At 46.1% G+C, this 17,732-nt stretch overlaps 1 protein-coding gene across 2 annotated transcripts in view; it reads right to left on the reverse strand.

The window, feature by feature from the left end:
* Positions 1-3,101: 3,101 nt before the first annotated feature.
* Positions 3,102-17,732, reverse strand: part of Fam168a (family with sequence similarity 168 member A) — a 132,486-nt gene continuing 117,855 nt past the window's right edge. For both annotated transcript variants that reach the window (XM_021166787.3, XM_021166786.2), the window contains 4 exons: positions 13,084-13,226; positions 10,560-10,734; positions 9,291-9,421; positions 3,102-8,721 (listed from right to left, as the gene is read on the reverse strand). In XM_021166787.3, the coding sequence (XP_021022446.1) occupies positions 9,309-9,421; positions 10,560-10,734; positions 13,084-13,226 (431 nt within the window). In that variant the 3' untranslated portion in view covers positions 3,102-8,721; positions 9,291-9,308. The remainder of the gene's footprint in view (positions 8,722-9,290; positions 9,422-10,559; positions 10,735-13,083; positions 13,227-17,732) is intronic.

Below are 17,732 nucleotides of genomic sequence, written 5' to 3' on the forward strand. Positions count from 1 at the left end.
TGAATGTGTTCCCATAGTCATTCTAAAAAGTTGTCTAAAAAAGGGTAAGCTTAGTATTTTTAACCAACTATATTCAGAATATTTTCATTGCAATATAAAATCATTATAAAAATTATGAACGAGCTTTTTTTCTGTTTAGAATCTTATGTATTTTACATGTGTTTACATGAACTAATTATTTCAAGGGCACAAGAAGCATGTGGTGAGTGGGAGTGGCCACAGCTCGAGAGGAAGCAGCAGTTACACAGAAGCTCGAAGTGTGGAGGGGATGTGATCCATGAGGTGGGGACAGCATGTGCAAAGGCCAGACCAGGAAGTGGCTGGAGGGGCCTCACAGTGGTTAGGAAGAGGCAAAGCCTCGGCCTGTTTGGTCACAGTGTAAAGCAGAAACACCCAGAACAGGAAGTTGTTATAGCTGTCTGGGTAACAAGTAACAGGGAAACAGAAGGACCCAAGAGATTCCTAGGGCAGACCTGCTGGAACTCCTTCTGGGATGTGAGATAGGGAACACCTAATGCTGTCCAAGGTGTTTTGGTATGAAGCCCTGGAGCTCTTAGAAGACAGATCTGAGTGACAAGAATATCTTACACTCAGATGGGCATTTACAACTAGGCAGAGAGGGTTCATGTTTTAGGGCAGATCCCAGGGCCTGCAGTAAGAAGTCATCAGGGTCCTGGTGGCCAAGAATGGATGTAGAATTTGGGGAAAGTTGGCTGAGAGGCTAGGAAGGCTGTCATGCCCTAGGGAATGGACAGGGTCTTTGTGAGTTTCCTAAGGGATGTGGTGAGAGCTGGACCAATACCAGGTAAATCAGGAGACACCATCCCATACCAAAGTTGCCATGGCCAGTGGGACCTTAAGTTAGGGTTTTGTCAGTGTGTGGTACACTGTTTACTGGAGCTAGTAGTAGAAGCCTAGCCTGGAAGAGGGGACCAGGTGGCTTCACTGAGGACAGAAATCTTCTGGGCAGAAACCAAGGTAGGTAGCTGGCCTAGCAGTGACAGGAAAGGAGGGAAGAAAAAAAGCCACTGTTAACAGATGGGCAGACATTTTAAAAGCCCACATATCCCTGCTTCTCCCCACATCCTTTGGGTACAGGATACTCTGGGACTTTTGTGAACTGGGAGTAGACAGGGTCTCCTGTGTATCCAAGGAAACGATCCCTATGGCTGCAGGATGCAGCGCACTTGGCATCCATTTACTTCATGTATCTCAGGGTTTGGCTACTCTAATTTGCCTATCCCTTCAGCCAACCAACTCATGGACCCCACTTAGTACTTAGGATTTGGATAACAGCCAATTGGGTGGCACGTGAAGATAAGAGTGTGTCCTGGAGAGTGAGGTAGGAGGTGGCACCCCAGCCATTCTCTGGGAAAGCTAGATTAGAGACACATTCAGATATCCGCAGGGTGGAGACACCATGTTCGGGCTTCCAGGCTGGTTAGGAGACCTCTCTCACTACAAGCACTTCTCTACCCTGCTCCTGCTTGCTGAGAGAATGGCTTGGTTCATTTGCTTCTTGTGTCATTAACCTCCCAACATCAAAGATATGATGCGGGTGTGTGATACAACATGAACTGTGAGGGCCGCACCCTGGAAAAGTAGTTGGATGCCCAAGAAGTGTGTGGTGGTTTGATGAGAGTTATCCCCATAAGGCTCATTCATTTGGATGCTTAGTCCCCAGGTGCTGCAACTGTTTGAGAAGGATCAGGAGGTGTGCCTTGTTTGGGGGATGGGGAGCAGGCTTTGAGGTTTCAAAAGCATATGCCTCACAGGGCATCGTGGTGCACACCTTAATGTTAGCATTCAGGAAGCAGAGAGGCAGTTGTATTTCTGAGTTTGAGGCCAACCTGGTCCACAAAGCAAGTTCCAGGACAGCCAGGGCTACACAGAGAAACCCAGTTTTGAAAAGAAAGAGGAAAAACAAAACAAAAATCCAAAACAAACAAAACAACAACATGCCATTTCCATGTAGCTCCCGTGTGCACATTCTCTGTCTCAGTAGTATGGACCTATCCTCTGAAACTTGAATCCCGAATAAACTCTTCTCTAAGTTGTCTTGGTTATGGTGCCTTCACAAAAGAAAGGTAACTCAGACAAAGCCTTGGCAGCATTAGCAGTGGGTCACCCTGAAGGGATAGGAGAGTGTCCCAGTGTCTCCAAGTGTACAGGAGAGGGGAAGAAGAAGAAGAAGAAAAAGAGTCCTTAATGACAGGCTTGTATGAGGCCCTGTGGATTTGTAGTAAGTCCTGTAATAAGCCACTAAGCTCCTCTTGATTTCCTGACACTCCCTCACTGCTCTGAGGAGAGGAGATCCTGTCTCTTAAGAAGCCACCTCCTCTGAGATGGGCCTGCATTCTGGAACCAGACCAAGGATAAATTCCAACTTTACCTTAGCCAAGGCCCTTACCTCCCACATGGGACAAATAGCAGAGCTTCCCCTGCAGCAAGGTATAAAGACCTCAAAGGTCAACAGGCAGAGGTGAGCAGCAAGCCATCTACAGCCACTCAAGAAACCGCAGGGTTTTGTTGCTGCTTCCCCCTTTTTCTTTCTTTTGGTGCTGGGGGGGGTCCCTGCCGCACACATATACCACTGAGCTATACCTCAGCCTCAATAGAGGCCAGGCCTTTAACAGCTTCCCTGGTTCTCCATCGTATTATGACCCAGGTGCTGAACCTGCCACTCCACAGCTCCCATCCACTGCACCCCATCCCAGGCCAGAGAGGACATGGAACACTGCAATGCTTGATTTCTTTTCTGAGATCATACGTGCACTCATGTATAAATGTGTATGAATGGTGTTTCCAAAGACCAGAAGGCAGCACGGCATCCCCTGAGTTATGGACTGTTGTGAACCACTATGGGTTCTGGGACTCAAACCCTGGCCCTTTGTGCTCTAATCATTGGGTATATCCTCAGCCTTTGAGTTACTCCAGCCTCCAAAGTACTGGGGTTCCAGGTGTATACTCACAACAGGTTAAAAAGCAGCTTAGAATTCCCTGGGGGAGGAGCAGCGCAAGGACTCACTGGCTGGAGGAGGTCTGTGCCTCCCTCACCCAAGAACCACGTTTTGTTTTTTGTTGGTTTTTTTTTTTTTTTTTGGAAACTTTCTTTTAATAGTTGTTGAATGTTCTACAGCTTACAGTAAATATCATAGTTACAAACTCTTGGCTTCAACCATTCAGAGTGATCACTATCTGATCTTCAAAACAAAGCAAAACCCAAAGGAATCCAAAACAACAAAGCCAGATGTACACTTCATACACACAAGCGTGGCCACAGGGCTTTCCAATCTTTACACTCCAGGCTGTATTTTGAAAACACCTATAAATTATTTGATCAAACTACTTGGAAGACACTGGTCAAAGGTTTATTATTATAATTATTATTATTTTTAAATGTTTTTTATTTGTTTTAAAATGTGAGTTCCAATAAAATTTAAAAATTAGATTCCAACCTGTAGGTTAAAATGAATTAAAAAATACAAAAATCATACACAACGCTCTCTTCACAGGGATGGTCCATGCCATGAGAACAAGCTTCTCTGTCATGTGATATGAAAGAGGGGTACAGATGCCTTGAAGACAGGAAGGGGACAGGCCCTGGGCCTTCAAAGATAAAAGACAACTCCAAGGTGCAGGAGGCCTAGCCTTGCATCACCTTGTAAGGAGCTTGGTTCACAAGACAGATCCAGTTGATCTGGCTGACCTGAGGTCTCTGGGCCAGTCCTATTCTTCATTTAGTCTGACTTTTCATGCATGAGGAGGATGGCTGAGCTGGGGTCTAGGACAGAGGATGCTAGGGTCAAGCCCAAAGCAGATTCCTGTGGGCTGCTGCTATCTGTAAAGCTGTTTAAATCTGTTCTCTTGGGAAAGAAAATTATCCCTCAGGCTGGAATGGATAAAGGGACACACTGCCACCGCAGGGCTACCTAAGGGCTACTGAGAGCAGCAGCCAGGGTAACTAAAGCAAGTGCTGTTTTGTCTTCTGTGTCCCTCTTTAACTCTGTGGCCACCAGTTTCAACTCCTATATTCTTAGCTGGCCTTCTGGCTGGCATTAACAGTATATAAATTAGGAAATACCCACAGGAGAAACTGAGGGAGTGGGACCCAAGTCTAGGTCAGGCGAGTTTGGCCATGGAATATTGAAGCTGGCCTACTGGGAATTTTGAAAGCTGAGTCCTGGAACCTTATTAATGCCAAATTTCACAAAACTTTTTTTCTTTTTTTCCCCCTAGGAGAGCGAACAGGGGTAGGAAAAGGACAAACCTTGCTGCCAGCCTAGCATGCCAACAGAAGTCTGTCTAGAGGCTCAGGTGTTGTCTGACCAGTAAACCTAGCCAAGATGCTTCCTCTGATTTGCTCTCCTTTGTCCACTCCAACCCAGGCTGCCCTTCTCTAGTCTCCCTAGCTTGACAAGATACTTGGGGCCACACACTCAGCAGTGATATAGTTAACTCAAGATGGAAAGGCAGAGCTCACTGAACATGAGTCACACATGGGATGATGACTGATTCTGCCAGAACGCCGTGAAGACCAGAGCCCATAGCAGGGGCAAGATATCTGATACGCAGGGAACTAAGTCTGGTTCAGCCAATGCCTTATCTGATGTGTCATGTCTGCACAATACAGATGCCAGAACTCGGTGACCAAGGATCTGTGCTACTTGTATGTTCTCCATGACTCATTTCTGAAAGCTATTTAGAACAGAGCATCAAGTCTTCCAAAGAAACACTGCTAGGTCTCAAACTTAGAACTGTCCTGGTGGCCAGAAAGCACTGGGATACATGGGACACAAGTTAGTCTCTGGTTCTCAAATAAACCTTGTACTCCAGTCCAGACATGCTTTCAGTAGTCCAGGCTTAGACCATGCCCCGTTAAAGTACTTTGTTGGATCTGGACAGGAGCCAGATGGCCAGATTGTGTAGGCTTTCCAGAAGCAAGACTCTTTGTTGAAAGATGGATGATACTGTCCTCAATTGTCTTCAGTACTAGGCAGTTGTCACCTTCAGTGTTCTGAGTTAGGTTTTTTGTGGCAAATTCCTATCTGTACTACCAGCTGGATCTATCTATCTCTGGGTCTCCAGGGCCCATTATAGGTCTTGGTCCAAAGTAGAAATTCTAAAAAATCTGCTCGGCTGATGGACCGGAGCTCCCCAAGTCTTCATAAACGCTTCTGTGTGGGGTAGCAAGTAACCCCTTCTTTCTTCAAGCAAGCTTACACTCGAGATCCAGTAGGAGGCAGCAACAGTAGAGGATCAGAAGAGTTTAAATCTTGGCTCTCTCACTCATGAGCTATGTGTCCTTTGGCAAGCCTGTGACCCCTTCATAGCATCACGATGCATACCCTGCCTCCATCTTTAGAGGTTTTGGCAATCAAAGTCAAAGTATTTTACAAAAAGAGGTCTGGACAGATTGATGTGTGTCCCTGATGAATATTCAGGGAACGGGGTGCACTTTAGGGCATTGCTGGGATAACAAGAAGGAAAACGTGGTTTATCTTATAGGAAGAAAAATAGGGCTTTTGTTTGTTTTTTGTTTTGTTTTAAGCATGACAAGAGACTCTCAGGCTTTCACTCACTGTGAGTAGTCCAGTTTCCAGACTTCCTGGCCCAGGGTGAATAAAGATGAACAATTGGTGATAAGGGAGACTGGTGAACAGAGGCACCTCTCCCTCAGCGCTGCACTGGGGAGGGGAAAAGGTGTAGACAAGGTGTCTGTGTATGGTAATGCCAGTGTGGCAGCTCATGGTCATGTGCACGCCCCTCAACCTATGGTGAGGGGACCCTCCCAGCTCTGGCCTCATCTGTCTTGACCACTGCGCCATCCAGACTGTTTAGATGATACCTAGAGTATTCCTGCCAACTACGTGCCACCGTGCCAGAAGCTGTGCTCACATAACCTGAGGCACACACCACCCTGTGCCCTAGGGCTCAGTCCCTTTGCTATGACTCCCTAAGCTTGGCTAGACTTGTGGATCTCTGTCAAACGAAAGGGTGAGGCCAGCTTTTGTGCTCTTACTAAACAGAGTTAAAGGGTCTGGTTCTTCTAGACTACAGCATGCCAATGCTTGGTTTTCACCTTGGGACCTTTCTGATCTTGAATCCCAGATGAGGTGCAGAGCATAGATGCTTCAGAACATGAGCCTATGTTTGGATCAGGCCTGGAGAGAACAGAGCCAGCAGGGGATTCCTTACCAGAAAGTCCCTGTACTTTTCTGAGCCTTGGAACCTCTATGAATTAAATAGCAGGCTCCATGCCTTCATCTGTCAGGGCTAACCCACATGAACAGTGAGGGGTGCAAACAGCTTTTATTTACTGGTATAGAAAGAACAAACATGAAAAGGCCACTCCTGGGTCTGTGTTTTCCTCTGCCACCAGGTCACCTGGAGACCGTGGAGTCTAGGTAGCCTGCCAGGATCCCAGCAGTGAGCTCACTTTGGGCCATTTCATTTCTCCTTAGAATCTATCGCATCACTTGTCAAGTGAGTGGAATAACCGACCCTGTTGCTTGTTCTCGGGGTCAGTATATTAAAGGTCATGAAGTGCTCTGAAACTTATGAAGCACCTGACAAATGTAACCTCCAGTTACCACCACCATTATCAGTTTGGCATTTTTTAACATGTTAGACATGATCTCTAGCAACCTTCATCCACCTCTACAAAACCACAGAGGACAGGGAGAGGTGTTATAAGATCAGATTAACACTGGAAAACTTTGTTTTAAAATGAAACCTTGTCAGCACCCCAGAACAGCTGAGTTTTCCTGGTCCTGAAGTTCCTGGAAGACCAGGAAGGTAGGAGCCTTAACTTCTGGCTCTCTGCCACAGATGCTGAAGAACTCTGACCCCCTGGGGACAGTCAGACTGTTTCTGAGGTCATTCCAGCTCAGTGGTTTCCTTTTTTTTCCTTTAGGGGGACTTGGGAAATAGGAAGGTGATGTCCAAGTTTAAAATGAATTTAAAATGAAAATAATTCAAGTCTGAAATATTACCAGTGATCCAATTTTACACAGTAAGGAATTCCTGTTCCACCCAGGGAAGATGTCGGCTTTGCTAGCTGTGCACAGGAGGGTGGCTGGTTGGGGTCCCTCTTGTCCCAGATGTGACTGTATCTGCTTGGCCTCATTCATGTGCACCTCTCTGGGTGGCTCCCACTCTTCCTCTCTTCTTGGGATAAAGAGCTTCTGTCCTAAGTGCACACAGCCTCTCCTTCCAGCCAGCCCACCTACTCCTTTTCCTGGAGTGGAGTCAGGTTCAGGATGAACATTCCAGATGTCTTCATAGGTTTTCCAAGTGTAATTTCTATTTCTGCCACCTGCTCTATGTGGCCTCTGCCTAAGTCTTAGTCCTCACCTTTGGAGTCCGTGAGGGAAAATAGCAGAAACAAGCCCAGAGGTCATTACAGAGCTCACCAGATGTGGGCACTGCTGACTTAATTCTTACAAAGTCAAGCCAATCCATCCCTAGCAGAATTTTTGTAGGTAAAATGCCAGTAGTAGGACGGCTGCATTTAATGCTAATTTACAGTGAGGTTCAGAGAAGTCCTTTCTGCTTCTCTGGGCCTCAGTTTCCTCATCTGTCAGATAGGGGACTGGTGAGATGATGGATGCTAAGGTTCCTTCAGTTCCATGAGTATGAAATGATTATTGCTATTGTTTTCCTTCACTATCCTGACCTTCAGAACCGCCAGCTCCCACCTGGAATGTGGTTCCTTCACTTTGGCCGTGACATGGCACAAGGTAACCAAGAGCTTGGCCTGCCTGCCAGCCCCACAGACAGACGTGTGCGCCCGGTATGGGGAAGGGCAGAAGGGCAAGGGAGAGAAATGCCACCAGTTCCTACTCTCATCAGGAGGAAGCGCCTCAGGAGAGGTCCTCAAGGCTCAGGCTGGGTGTGGGATTATGCATACACCTGGCCTGCGAAGCCTCTGGATGCTGGTATCCCAGCACATGCAGCTGTTTGGCAGGTCTGAGGTCAAAGCATCTCTGAAGGAAGTGCCAGGTCAGTTAACATCACTGTGCAAATCAGAAGGTCCAGGCCCAGCAGTGTGGCTGGAGACCTTTCAAACCAGAGCTAAGCACCCTCCTGCCCTTCTTCACACTACCTCCCTCCCCAGTGTCTTCCCTCCCTCCACCCTTCCCCAAACTCTCTGCTTTCCCAGGTTCTGAGCCTGGGACATGAAGCTGCTAACATTCCTACATAACCAGGTGGGTTTGTTCTTGGTCTGTTGTGATGGTTCTTAGATCTTTGTTTTTGAACTAATCCTGCTTCAGAAAATGACAATCTGACAGAGATGTGGCCTTCTCGACAGCTCCAAGTCCCTACTCCACACGGAGGGCCACATTTGTTCTGCTCTCCAAACGAATCTAGCCTTTAGATGAACCATCGCAATAAACCTCACTCTCTGCTTGCTACTAGACCGGGGTCCCAGGGACAGGATGCTTAGGGAAGGGGAGAAGCAGAGAGGACTGGGCCTGGCTAGGTAGGAAGAAGGGCTAGAGCAGAAGGGTGTGGCTAAGAGGGAGGCACGAGGGGAGGCTCCTAGGAGATTAGAAAAAGCAGCTTTTACAAAAACCAAAAATAAAAATCAAAACCATTAAAGATGCATAAAGTGACCCTTGCACTTCCGTTGTCTCTTCTTGCAATAGAGGTGGTGCTGCTAGGAGACTGCTCAGCACCGGTAAGACTCGAGTAGTTGCATACAATGTGACTCCAGATCTGCGGAAGAAAGGGACACCATTAAAGAGAGTGACACCCTACAGGTGACTCGAGATCACTGGACTCTCTACCCACAGCTTGGGAGCCCTAAATGGAGCCCTCCATGCCTTCCCAGGGGAGCAGCAGGCTCTCGGTCCTTGGAAAGTATGTTGAGCTGTTGAGGATAGAGAGGGATCCGGGCACCAGGGTCTGCACTAGGCTATCAGCAGAGCTGGCTTGTGATTTAGGTAAGACTCCATTTGAAGAGGTGAACCTTTACAAGACTTCATAAAGAACCCAGAATTCAACAGCAGAGGACAAGTGTTAAAGCCCCACCTCAATTTTAATTGGCCAAGTGATTTTAAACTGTTTACCTAAAAACACAGAGCCGAAGATGAGAACTAACATGAAAACTGTGACATTTGTAGAGAGGTAGCTATTAAGAGTGACACTAAAGACCCTGGAGCAGGTAACAAGTAATGATGGTTGCCTGCTTCTGTGACACCAAACCCACGCCAGGTCTTCTGAGGCAGTTCCTACACGTGTCTCCCCACGCCCACCCCTTCACCCCTACCCCTGACCCTACTCACTTGGATGGGCTGCAGGCTTTACCAGTGCGGGGGCACGTAGCTGTACGCAGGGGTTCCTTGGGCCCTGTATGTGGGCATGGAGACAGGGTGTGCCCCAATTGCAGTGTGCTGGGGTGTGGTCAGCAAGGTACCTGAGCGTGAAGAGAGAAGAGGGAACCTGAGGAGGCTGTAATCTGGGTACAGGGATGGAGAGGGGGAAAGCAGTCTTTTGCATGGCTGATCTTCCTGTTCTTGTCCCTGTCACCCTGGACTGCCTGTGAGCACTTAGGGTGAGGGAAAACAGAGTCTTTATTCTAAGGACTCCTCCCTTTTCTTTGCATACACACTGAGTAGTAACTATTAGCTTTCCTGGTTCTATCGTCTTTCTAAACTCACCTAGGTTTTAAGGGCAGGGCTCTGTTCTGCCTTAAGGACCCTAACAATAGGCTGGCACTGAGCAAGGACCTAACAGATTGCTTTTGTACTGAGCAACCACAGTACCCTCTTCCTCACTTCAGATGGCAACTCAGTTGGTTCTTCAAAACTTGGGTTTCTGTAAGGTAGTCACAGCCTCTAGTCTTCATGCCCTTCATGGGAATGCCCATGTTTCTGCCCACGCTTCTAAGGCTACACTTTCCACCTTCATCCCCAAGGTTCCTTAGAGGAAGGACTTATCACCAGAAAGGGTCATCAGGGACTCCTAGTGCTTTCAGCTCCTACATCTAATTATGGAGAAGGCCCTTATGCTCCTCCCTGCTAATAACAGAGAGCTTGTGTACTCCTTGCTGGACCTCTGCTGCTACTGGAGGCCCACATTCCTCCCTTTCTCCTGATCCAGCCTACAGCCAGAGGTTCAATCCCAACCCCATCTCTCCCTAGGGAAAGCTGTTAGTTCCCTCTCCTGAAGGCTTCAAGCCTTTCTACAATCCCTTCCTATAGCCCTCTCCACTCACCCCCTATTTCCCACATGCCTTAACCCTTTCTTTCCTGAGACTGGACCACACTGAGTCTTCTGCTTGCACTTCCCTTCCCTTCATCTCTGCTTGCCTTCATTCACCTATACTCTAAGCCTTGCTCAATATGCCCATCTTGTGTGCAATCTTTCTTATCCCTCTGAATAATTTAGACTCTACATTTCTAAGTTTTAGCCCATCCCTCCTGGCCTTCCTGGAAAGCCTCCTGGCCTGGCACAGGATTTCTCCGGCTGGGCTGCAGCCAGTTCCATGACTGCTCTCCATGTGAGGAATTCCTGAAAGAGAGTAAAGGACGCTTAGGTGGATGTTGCCTTACCTGCTGACATTGCCATGGTGGTGCCTGCCACCATGCCCATGGCCACACCATTGGTCCTGGGGGCAGCAACAGGAGCTGGGTAGATGGCAGAGGGAATGCTGTTGGGCTGGACAACCGTGGTGTGGTGGATGACATGGGGCTGGGCAGCATACACAGGCTGCGTGTAGTAGGCTCCCTGGGAAGAGAGGCTGAGGTTACATGGCTTCTTGGGAAGGGTAGGAGGCATGAGAGGAGATGGGTGGGGAGCTTCTTTTTCCAGGCTTTAGGCAACCAGGTAAGGGAAGCTCTGGCCTAGGGACACAGGTCTAGGCTGGGGCTCTGCTACGTCTCATTCTGCACCGAGGTCAGTTCAGTGCTACGGCTCAGCTTGGTTGGAAAAGTAAGGCTCTCTTCACCCCATCTTGCTGCACTCCTAGAGTTGCTGTGTAAGATAAACTGCTGAGTAAGAGATTTTCTCCTTTAGCCCCAGCGCTAACATTTAAATTATTTAAAAATATGATTCCAAAATGTTACCTTGCCCCTAATGTATCAGTAAGGAATGCAGTCAGTTTCTCAGCAAGGAGACACCAGAGCACTGCCATACAGGTGGAAGAATTATTAATAGCATTCATACACTGGTGCAAATGTTGTCATTTATGTTCATTCTGTCTTTATTGGTGGCATTTTCCAAAATGTCTCTTCCTAGTTCCTCTTAGAGCAAAAGTGAGGATGGAGACGGTGGTCTGAAGTGATGTCCCACTTCCCAGGTCACAGGGCTGCCTCCTGGGCTAGACAGTTCACGGGCCTGCTGAGCCCTGGGAGCAGACAGCAGCATCTGAGATTAATCCTGAAATTCTCTGATCTTAATAATAAGTAATAAGAGCCTCACTGTATGTAACCTTAGAGGTTAGAGAGCAGGGGTCAAGCTACTATGCCATACTTGAGAAAAGTTGGTCCTGTTTTGTCCATTACTTACTTACTCACTCACTCATCTTCCAGGCAGACTGGCCCTGAACTCACTACGTAGCTGAGGGTGACCTTGAACTCCTTCCCAATACTGGCATTAGAAGCACACATTGTCATGCCCCAGTTTTGTAGTATATCCTACAACATAGCTACTTTTAAAAAATGCTTTATATTCGTTGTTTAAATATATGTGTGTGTGAATGTGTGTTCTGCCTGCATATATGTCTGTGTACCACTTGCACAGAGGCCAGAAGAGGACACTGAATCTACTGAAACTGGAGTAACAGATGGTTGTAAGCTGCCAAGTCGGTGCTGGGTTCTCTACAAGAACAGCAAGTACTCTTAACCACTGTACAATTTCCCCAGCACCAACACAGCTACTTCCTCCCCCTCCAGACATGGCTTCTCTGTGTAGTGTCCTGTGGCTGTCTTGGAACTTGCTTTGTAGACCAGGCTGGCCTCAAACTTAGAGACTAGTCTGCCTCTGCCCCTGGAGTGCTGGGAATAAAGGTGTGTGCCACCACTGCCTAGCAGCATAGCTAGATGGTTTTTGTTTTGGTATTTTTTAGATTTATTTATTTTATGTATATGAGTACACTGTAGCTGTACAGATGGTTGTGAGCCTTCATGTGGTTGTTGGGAATTGAATTTAGGACCTCTGCTTGCTCTGGTCTACTCTGCTCACTCAGTCCTTGCTTGCTCCAGCCCAAAGATTTATTATTATATATACTATTATATATAAGTACACTGTAGCTGTCTTCAGACACACCAGAAGAGGGCATCAGATCTCATTACGGGTGGTTGTGAGCCACCACGTGGTTTCCAGGGTCTGAACACAGGACCTTCGGAAGAGCAGTTAGTGCTCTTACCTGCTGAGCCACATGGCCAGCCCCAGCATAGCTAGTTTTTAAATTCAAAAGGTACTTTCCTTACTACTTATACCTCAGGTAGAATTGTCACTTCAGAAAAATGTGTCATGGCCATGCTGCAGCCTTATACAGTTCTTGCCTCCTATCAGTTACTCAGTTACACACATTCCCCAGCAGAAGAAATCTAAATGGGGCCAATAAGACACACTAAAAAATGACTCACCTCAGGTCACAGAGGGCTTATAGCACACACAAAGAATATATATATATATATATATATATATATATATATATATATATATATATATTTCCTACTTTGTTCATATATTTTATGAAGGAAAGGAAGGTGTGAGATTAAAAGTAGGCAGATCAAGACACGTGATAGCATAGCCTTACCCAGCCAATAACTCACTGTGTGACCTTAGACAAGTCTTTCTCCACTGCAATCTCAGCTTCCCCACTTGTCCAACAAGAGAGTTATGCTGGGTGATTTCTAATGGCCCTCTGACATTTGGGGCTCTGTTAACCTAAAGGACTTGACATTTCACCTTTAGGAAGTAAGGCAGCCCAGGCAGCCCTGCAGGAATATTGCTTCAGTGACACTACAGTGATAGCTGGCCAGGCCATTAACTCCGTTTTTTCTTCCTCATCCCATGCCACCCCATCCTGGCTGGAGGCTCCCGGAGAAGAGGTCCTCCAGGTGTACCTACCTGGGCATACAGATTCTGCTGGGGATAGGCACTTCTGATTGGATACATGGCCGTCTGATAGGGATTGGGTGATGGGGAGTAGGGGGGTGGAGCAGTATTACTCTGGGTCGGTGGGACCTTGTATGGTGTCCCTGCAGTATATCCTGTACCAAGGCAATAAAAGAGACGTCTAGTTAGTTGGTAGAACAGCATTGCTTGAAGACAGCAGGGCCCAGTAACAGTTCCTCAAACAAGAACGGTTTGAATCCAGCTGGAAACACAGATAGGACAGACAAGAGATCAAGGTTCTACCCTCAGAGCCTGACCCCAGGCAGCTCCCTCAGTCCTGGTGCCCATGGGCTGCAAGTATGATTTGGGTATGTGTTAGTTCTCTGGGTTCCAGAGTTTTCATTCAAAAAAAGAAGCTAGAAGCTGTCTCTCTGGGGCCCTTTCAGCTGACAACCTGCTTGGGGTTTTGAGTTGCCTGTGTGGAAAGGCAGGTATGTATACATGTAGAGACGCCCTCTACTCCCTCATTCTTATTGCTCTGTTCTCATTCTGGCCCCTTACCCAGCATCTCAGGACATCTGTGGTTTTATCTTTCTCTATCTTGCTCCCTCATTCTCTCCTAACCCTTTGTTTTTTACTCAGGGACTCATTATGATGCCCAAGCAGGTTTTACATGTATATCCTAATCTCTCTCTCTCTCTCTCTCTCTCTCTCTCTCTCTCTCTCTCTCTCTCTCCCCCCCGCCCCGCCCCCCCCCATTATGGGCTATATCAACAATAGTCCCTTCTTCTTCACCAAGACTGAAGCTTAAAACAAACTCACACACACACACACACACACACACACACACACACACACACACACCCCTCCACTCAAAGAAAAGATCCTTATCTTCTAGGATGTTGAAAACTTTGCTTTGTAGAGCTAGCCTTTCTCTTCTTTCCTGTGGCTTGGAGAAGGGTCACCACCCCTGGCCCAAACACCTGAAGTTAGGAATTAGAAAGACACACATTGACCTAGAACTGATGCTATGTCCATATCTCAGAAGGATGGACAGAAGTGAGGCTCAGAAGTCAGGCCCGGAGCCATTTACAGAGCTGTCACACTGCTGTCTTTAGTCATCTTAAGTAAGAGCTTATGTTTTGTTTGTTTGTTTGTTTTTTCGAGACAGGGTTTCTCTGTGTAGCCCTGGCTGTCCTGGAACTCACTTTGTAGACCAGGTTGGCCTCGAACTCAGAAATCCGCCTGCCTCTGCCTCCCGAGTGCTGGGATTAAAGGCGTGCGCCACCACGCCCGGCTTCAGAGCTTATGTTTTTAATCTTACTTTGACATAGAATCTTTTAGATTGGTCAGGCTGGGCTTGAACTCACTTTATGACTCAAACTTTCAGCCTTCTTACTCCAACCTCTCACTCCCAGGAGCTAGGATTGTTTATAGGCTTACGCCAACCACCAGGGTGGACCAACTGTTCTTACCAAATGGTAGTTACAGAGACCATATGACCCTTGAACTTAAAGTATCTATTATTTGGTTCTTTATAGACAAGTTTACTGAACCTTAATTTAAAAGTTAAAAGAACAAAAGGCTGCAGAAACCATGCAAGCTCAGGCCTTTCCCCTGAGACCCTTTCCAGTCAGTCTTGCCTCAAGAGTATCTTCATTTGGACTAAATCATTTCAGAGGGTATTTCTGATGCTGAAATTTTAAGTCTTGAGGATTTCAGTAAGACTTCTATGAGGACATCATCTATATCCTGTCCACATCCCGGGGAACACTGAAAATCTAGGGCTATTATCCCAGCTTAGATATCATAAAATGAGGGTTTATTACTTTGTGTATCTAAGTAAGAGAAGTTGTTGTTGGGCTTACTGCAAAATCATCTCATGGATTTTTACTCAAGTAAATTTAGAACTAACTCATTGCCTGGAGGCCTAGCTACTTTGAAATGAATGCTAAATCTGAAGGTCACAGAGTAGGAATTTTGGGATGCTCTACCCTTAAAAGACACTTGAGGCTTACATTCAATCTGCTCCCGTTCAGAGGAAGAACCTGTAACTTAGAAATCCAGTAAGTTTTTTCAAAATCGCACAGCATATCTACAGTCATAGAGCTGGCTCCAGAGTTCAGAGCTGATGTTATCCTGGGTAGAGCTGTTTCTGAGTTAACTGTCTCTACAATACAATCTTGGGCATCTGGTATATTGGCCTTTGTATCTCCATTTCACTAAAGGCAGTGTCATGAGACAAAGGAGTTCTGCCACTAGAAGTGCCAGCTCTGCCTTATAAAGAGGTTTTGTTTATGGTGCCTGCCTGTGATTTGTCTCAGGTTCCTAGCTATAGTTTTAGGCTCTAATAAACAGGAGAATATAAAGACATGGTGGGCATTAGCAAGATAAAGCCTTTGTAGCCCTCTCTTAACTCTGCTTCGATGTCATAAATCTTTTTCAGTTGTAGAGCCCCACCTACATTCAAGGACATCGATCGTCATGTCAAGGATACCTTTTACACTAATTGGCTTATTGATCATCAGATTTATACATCTGGACAAAGTCTGGACAAAACAATGCTGTATATGTGAATCCTGCCTTGACCTCAATGTCTCCTTGTTGGTAGTTAAACAATAAAGCACTGAAAAAGTAAGAGGGAAACCTAATTATGAACAGGTTTTAGCAAGTATTGGTTAAATTGCTATGAATTTGTCAAAGTGCCCTGAATGTAAAAGCAACAAAATCTGAATGCTAAGAGGAGCCTCCGTGAGCTTGCATGAGTCAGTCAGTCAATCTCAAATCCATTAAAAAAATTATATCCATTTATGTATTACTTGCTTGAAAATGATACATTTTGGTCCTATCTAGAAACTTGATGTCCTGTCTAGGAAGGGAGAGCAACGTGTGACTACTGGACATTTCTGCTGGAGTTTTAGGAGATTTTAGCACAGAAGGTAAGGCACTCAGACTGCCTGCTGCAGGAAGGGCAACCTCAGGGAGGACTGAGGCCATTCTTTCTAACGCTACGTGAGCAACGCCTTTAAGACTGTCTTACTGATGAGGGCAGCTAGAAGGGAGGGGCTTGTGGGAAGGATCTAGGTAATAACTTCTGAGTCTAGGTAATAACTAGAATCTAGGTAATAACTGAGTCTCAAGAACTGAGTCTCAATAACTGAGACTCAATCCAGTAGCTAGCAAGGACTTTAAAGGTGACCTAGCCCAAGGCCACCACTGTATAGTTCAAGAGACTAATAAACAAAGCATAGCTATGAATTATCCAGAGTTATATGGAGTCAAGTCTAGAGTCCTGTCTCTTCCACCCCAGGTCTCTTTGTGCTGCACTATAGTAGCTGTGCCTTTATTCATCTGCATCTGTGACATATGTACAAATCAATTTAGATTATATAATTTTACACATGCTCATTCAGTCCTACTTGAAGCAACTGGAACCCCGGCCCCTGCTGCTGCCCTTCCTCTCATTACTCTGTTTGAGATCAAGTCTCACTGTGTAGCTCAGGGTGACTTAAAACTAGCTAGGTGTCCTAGCCTGGCCTTGAACTTGTGATTCTTTTGCTTAAGCCTCATGTGTGCTGGGATTATAGGTGCTGAGCTACCATGCTCACCTCATTTGTCTTTTGAAAGAGTAAAACCAGCCTCATGAAGAATCAGGAATGAGAATCCTAGCTTGAAAGTTATCTTTTTACAGCTGTGCTGCCATATTAATTATACAGCATTGGACATACTACCTTTTTGAAATTCTGCTTTCAAAAAGGCATGAAATTTTGATTGAATGAGGGGCTGACTCTGAAAGCAGAATCTACAAAGGTACGCCATGCTGAGTTAGTAAATGCTGACAGATAAGGGCAATGACAACAGAGAGAAAATGACATTTGTTGTTTCTTTAAAGACAAGGTCACCATGTAGCCTTGGCTGGCCTGGAAATGATTATGTAGACCAGGCTAGCTATTATCTTACAGAGAGACCAACCTTCCTCTGCCTCCTGAGTGGCAGGATTTCAGGCATGTGTCACCTGGCCAGGCTTGACATTGGATATTTAATTAATTAATTAATTAATTAATTATTTCTTTTTTTTCAATTTTTTATTAGATATTTTCTTCAATTACATTTCAAATACTATCCTGAAAGTCCCCTATACCCTCCCCCTGCCCTGCTCCCCTATCCACCCACTCCCACTTCTTGGCCCTGGCGTTCCCCTTTACTGGGGCACATAAGGAGGTTTGCAAGACCAATGGGCCTCTCTTCCCAATGATGGCCGACTAGGCCATCTTCTGCTACATATGCAGCTAGAGACACGAGCTCTGGGGGTACTGGTTAGTTCATATTGTTGTTCCACCTATAGGGTTACAGACCCCTTCAGCTCCTTGGATACTTTCTCTAGCTCCTCCATTAGGGGCCCTTAATTTATTTATTTTTAAAGATTTGTTTTTAGTTTATGTGTATGAATTTGCCTGTGTACATATATGTGCCCCACATTCATGCCTAGTACACAAAGAGGTCACCTGAAAACTGGAGTTACTGCTGGTTGTTGAGCTGGGAATTAAACATGATTCCTCTGAAAAGAGCAGCCAAGTGCTTTTAGCTGCTGAGCCATCTCTCTAGCTCCAACACTAGATATTTTACACTTGATCTCAACCAAAAAGCTGAGAAGCAATCAC

The sequence above is a fragment of the Mus caroli genome, unplaced genomic scaffold, assembly GCF_978045245.1.
Source record: "Mus caroli unplaced genomic scaffold, Mus_caroli_1 scaffold_8, whole genome shotgun sequence".
Lineage (NCBI taxonomy): Eukaryota > Metazoa > Chordata > Mammalia > Rodentia > Muridae > Mus > Mus caroli.